At 37.7% G+C, this 5,728-nt stretch overlaps 1 protein-coding gene across 1 annotated transcript; it reads left to right on the forward strand.

Annotated features, from left to right (window-relative positions):
* Window positions 1-3,312: 3,312 nt before the first annotated feature.
* On the forward strand, window positions 3,313-4,831 carry LOC101208920 (protein WHAT'S THIS FACTOR 9, mitochondrial). Its single transcript, XM_031880704.1, is given in 4 exon segments — window positions 3,313-3,515; window positions 3,517-3,863; window positions 3,865-4,327; window positions 4,329-4,831. Coding segments are annotated over 4 exon segments (1,158 nt in total). The 5' UTR covers window positions 3,313-3,326; the 3' UTR covers window positions 4,488-4,831.
* The last annotated feature ends 897 nt before the right edge of the window (window positions 4,832-5,728 follow it).

Consider the following 5,728-nt stretch of genomic DNA (forward strand, 5'->3'; position numbering starts at 1 on the left):
CTGTAAACAAAACCTATAGAATGAAAATATAGACGTCAGGTTTAGGAAATCGACCAAATCTAGGAATGAGACAATTACTATAAGCGGTTTGTTTTATTTAATATTAAATAATAAATAGATTTGGTTAATTTCGATTGTTTGAATTGATTTTTTTAAAGTCAATGCTCACTTCTAAGTTTCAGTAACTTTTTGCAATATCACTCTCTATAAATAAATTGTTTCTTCATCTTTAGAGAGACATCATATTCATATAAACAAATTCTTTTAGGAGAAGTTTGTTGCATAGTATTATAGTTTAAGTTGTTATAGTCGTGTTTAGGGTACATAATATTATAATATTAGTTATTATAATTTGTGTTTATGTGTAAATTATTATAGTACAAGTTATTATAATATGTTGTGAGTATAAATTATTATAATCGACAAAATGAGAATCAAAGTGACCATTCTTATTTTGAAAAGGAAAAAAAATCCAAAAGAAGTCAAAAGAATAGAGAAAATTGTTCAGTCAAAGGTTAGTTTACTTTTATTACAAAAAATTATTTATCTTTTGGGTTTAGGCTAATCTTCAATGATCATGATTTGTTGTTTTCAACAAAGACCCTTGAGCGGCTGTGAGTATTTGCTGCTTGCCGATGTCATTTGTTCGTCAATCGGCCATGATTCTTTAGATGTTCTTCAAAAGAGAAGAGATGAAAGGTGAGATTGTCTCACTGGACGTGTCAAACTGTTCACACGAGATTTTGAAGAAATGTATTTCGTGGAGTTGAACTTTATATATTAAAGAATATTGTGAATACAACCTCTAGTATTTACTCTTTTAATGTTTTTTCTCGAATACAAGTTAAAACTTAGAACTTTTTTATCTTCGATCTTCAGGATGTTGTAGTTGCACGTTGATTTGAACTTCGATCTTCTGGAATCAAGAAGTTTAATCTTCCAAGTCTTCAATCTTTCAGAAGTTGTTGAAATGAAAAGAAGTAAGCCTGATGCCACATGTGAAGCTTGACCCCAAAAATCACCGCAAAATTGCGCCAATACGTGCCACGACTCTTTAGCATGGCCCAGGAGTAGCCAACGTGGCCCGAGATACCAAGGGTGGCCAGGACATATGCCCACGACATTGGCAGGCCTCTCGAGGACAGCTCACAGGCCCCGCACGCCCACGAAAAAGGGTGCTTGCAAAGAGTACAACTAAGCTCGAGCGAGGATTCAACTGGTATGCCTCCCCTATAATACATTTTGAACATTTTCAGCTCTGGCAGGCTTGCATATGAAAATGCCGAAACGTCACACCCAAGATTTATGATCTAGAATGAAAAGCAAACACCTAAACTAGTCATGGAAACTAAAGATGAGATAAACTGGGATAATCGGAGCATATAACCAAAGTAAACACACTTTGGAAAAATATGTCCGTGACACCCGACACCAGCACCCACCATGGGCCCATGCGCATGGCCCATGCGTATGGCCAGGCGCAAGCAAGCAACCGCGCGCGGCTCCAGTCGGCGCCCATGCTCGCCCAGGTATGGCGCGCAGACCCCGCGCACGCTCGTCGATGCTAACATTGCGCGAGCCTACACCAGCGACAGGCGCGCGCGGCCCCTAGTGCGCTCGCCGTGTCTGCCCAGTTCCAGATGCTCCGAGAACCTCCAGAAGCTTCAAGAAGGACCTAGACACGCCCATGTGCGTGCTGCCTCGCCCATGCTCGACCTAGACAGCCTCAGAAGCCTCTAGAACGCCCTAGACAGTGCTGTGGAACGTGCTGGAATGCGCGAGAAGCTCCCGAGAAGGCCTCAGAATGTGCTGGATGATTCTGAAACGTGCTGGAACACTTTAGAAGGCTATTATGACGGTTAAGAAGTGTCATAAAAGGTCTAATCCTCTCTAGAATTTCCTTGTAATGTACTAAATGATCTTGTATCATCTAGAAACTCCCTTGGCCGACCTTCTAAGGCCCAAGGTCGGTGGGGAAGGTCTATAAATACTTAGGGAGGGCCTCATTTGTACCAAGCCTTGCAACCTTGCAACTTTGCATGTTTAGCCAAGCAAGGTCACCTTGCCATACCAAGTCTCCTTGCCCATGGCCCCATGGCAAGAGACAACATATTTGTACCCAAATGTGTATTAATCTATTCTTGGAATGCAGTGTATCATTCCCAAGACGTATCCATCCAAACTCCCTTATCCTTCCAACCTCTCTCGTGTCTTGCAACCAACCCAATTAATTTCGCTGCAACACGTTGGTGTAGTGCTTGGCGCACTACCCCTTCCCGAAAAGGCTTACTTGGCTACGTGGCATTGTAGTTAGCCAAGTGCCGCACGTATGGTTAGCTTCAGACTTTAACCACGTGACACTAGCCTCATCAGTCGTCTTCCTTTCTCTATCAAATAGCCGACCCTCTTCTCGGCGACACTCCAGCGGCCACACACCGAACGCCCAGCTCTGTAGTCGACGGTCTACGTTCACTCTGTACGGCTTCAGGAGCATTGTTTCTTCTTCGTTCGAGACTCCAGCGTGAACGAACAACAAGTTCTAGATCACGTTTTCAATGACTGGGTGTGTGTTTCCGGCTGCGGCGGCGTTTTTGGCTTAGGGATAAGTGTCACTCGTGGAAGAGGTGTTAATCTTTGTCCAAGGAAGTGAATTTTCAATGATTGTCGATCGAGGTAATTAGTTTCAAAATTGTTTGCATGCTTTAAATGGCGATTCATATGTGGTCGATTGTTAATTGACATCTCGGATTGAATGAACTGTTGATCTTACCAAGGGTAGCCATACCTGCTGGGCTACATGAACTATGCATTTTTCCTACTTTGTATTTGAACTGAATGATTGAAAGTTTTGTTTGTATGGATGTATTTGTTGATCGAAATTTTTTTTGAAGAATTTTCATTTGAAAGTATTAAATAAATATAAAAATGAAAATACCATTCATTATAGGAGTTTCAGCTTGAAGCATTTAGGTTTTAAAACTTATTTGCTTGCAAATTTTGATTTTGAAAGTTCTTCTAGAAAAATTTTGACAGAAAGTTCTGTGAATTTCAAAGCTTGATATGAGAATTGCTTATTGAGTATTTTTGTACTAATCTTTGATTTCAAAGTGTTTTCAGATGGAAAATCAGGTGATAGTTTTAAAGGGTAGTTAGGGTGACTCTATTCTGAAGCAGCCACCAAGCAGAGTCTAAGTTGAATTTTCGTTTCCTTTGATTATTTGATCTTTACAAACTCTTGTCTAATTTGGTCAGTTTAGCCTTCTCGATTCCCATTGTCAGCCATTTCTATTTCCCAATCTAGACAATTTTTCTAACCTTTCTTGCTTATGATTCTACAAATTACTATAATCCCTCATCGTTTCACCCAGATTTGTGCTTTCATTGATGCAAAGGTCAAATGGGTTAGAGATCCATACCTTGATTTTGCAGTTCAAAGAGAGAAAAACCTCAAACAAGTAATTTCCCTTAAGAATATAATAATTTCGAGTCCTTTAACATCTGTTCCACTTTCTTCTTGTCTTTTTGCTTAATCAGAACCTCAAAGTTCCCACTACCACCATCTCCAAGTTCTTCGAGTTATACCCTTATGTTTTCATCCAATTCCAGCCTAGTCTTGGACTCCATCCTCATGTCAAAATCACCTCACAAGCTTTACTTCTCCACAAGGAAGAATCAACCATTCATAACTCTCGACTGCATAGAGATGATGTTGTGAAGAGGTTAGCAAAACTATTGATGCTCATAGGGGTTGGAAAATTTCCCCTATATGTTATTGAGAGGTTGCAATGGGATTTGGGTTTACCCTATAGGTTCATTCCAACCCTTCTTGCTGGTTATCCTGAATATTTTCAAGTTTGTAGTGTGAGACTGTTTAACAGGTGAACAAACTCTTGCATTAGAGCTACTTTCTTGGAGGAAAGACCTTGCAGTCTCTGAATTGAAGAAAAGGGAATCTCTGGAAGGAAATTTTGGGAGAAGGAAAATAAATCATATTCCATTTCCAATGAGTTTCCCGAGGGGTTTTGATTTGCAAAAGAAAGTGATGAATTGGGTGGAGGAGTGGCAGGATTTGCCTTACATTTCGCCCTATGAAAATGCATTCCATCTAGCACCAAATACGGACCAAGCTGAGAAATGGGTTGTGGCTGTTCTCCATGAGTTGCTTTATCTTACGATCTCGAAGAAAACCGAAAAGGAGAACATCTTCTGCTTGGGAGACTATTTGGGGTTTGGTTATAGGTTTAAGAAAGCCATAGTTCATCACCCAGGTATATTTTATGTCTCAAACAAGATTAGAACACAAACTGTAGTTCTTCGGGAGGCTTATAAGAAAGATTTTTTTGGTAGAGAAGCACCCTTTGATGGGGATGAGGCATCGGTACCTTCACCTTATGAACAAAGTTATAAGGAAACCTAGACCAGATGTCATATTAGCTTCTTCCAGAGGTAAAAGTAGCAATATTGCATTGGCCAATAAAGAAGTTTAAATGAAAGATTTTGTTGTCCTTTTTCATTCATCGGTCTTGAGGAATACTATGCTGTCTCATAACAGTGCATTTCATGAGTGAAAACAGTATTAAAGCCTTCATGATCAGACATGACTCTGGCAGTTGAATTGTTTTTTCTTAAGAGCTTGGTGACATCTTGGTAGAGCATCAGAGAAATTTTGTTAGTTAAATTGTGTTTAGGTTAGCGTTAATTGACTTGTATTCTCCCTTTTGAGGTAGAAGGTTCAATAAAGGGTAGTGAATAGTTTGACATAACAATTGTTTGTAATAAATTGCTTCCGTTGAATTGTGTAAGTTGTAAAAGTTCATATTTCTTAAGTTTTCCATGTTTTTGTTATATAGGTATATTAAAAAATACAGGCTGTTACAAAATTCTTCCCAAATTTTTTAGTTGTGCAGTGGTCCATCTTCTTCTGCTATCCTCTGTAGCTTTCTGAGTTCTCTGACTATAGCTCGACCTTTAAGCTTTTTAAGCTTTCTTAGGCTTTTCCATATAGAGGTTGAGCTAACTGAATTTTCCTGTAACACTAACATTAATCTTTGGCTTTACCTTTGTGTTGTAACATGTTATTACTACTTAGTGACTTCCATTACAATATCTATTAATCTAACCTTCATTGTTGGCTTAAGTTGTTCTGGTGTAATATGTCAGTAGTTTGTAATTTTAGAGAAAGACCTTAAGGCATGTAGGAAAATAATAGGAAGGCAATTGTCAATTGTGAAGTCAAGCACATGAATGTTTTGACTTTTGAGTATGAGTATTATTGTATTATATAATACAACAAGAATGCCTTCATTGTTTTTTTTTTTTTATGACTAATAAAATTGCTCTGAGTTGTAATATGCATTATGCATATATGTGGTTCTGAGTTTGTATAAATATTATTTCTTATAGTGTATTTAGTTTCTTTAAAATATTATAATAATAATAATAAATATAAAAAAAGTTTCTTTTACGAAATTTTATACACTGTCCAACTTTTTACTGAATCAAACTCCAAAAATATTGAATCCAAAAATAATTAAAGAAATTGTAATGTATAACCAAATAACTTGTATATTTTGTAAATACAACATAGTTCTGATTTTTTTTTTTTTATCTTTCACTTTTTTTTGTCGTGAAAAATTGTTTTATAAAGGATTAGGACTTTAGTGAAATAACTCTCAAATTCCCTAATGGATAGCCAGTTTTAATACTCCTAACGTATGCAACTTTAGTG

This window comes from Cucumis sativus, chromosome 2 (genome assembly GCF_000004075.3).
Source record: "Cucumis sativus cultivar 9930 chromosome 2, Cucumber_9930_V3, whole genome shotgun sequence".
Classification (NCBI taxonomy): domain Eukaryota; kingdom Viridiplantae; phylum Streptophyta; class Magnoliopsida; order Cucurbitales; family Cucurbitaceae; genus Cucumis; species Cucumis sativus.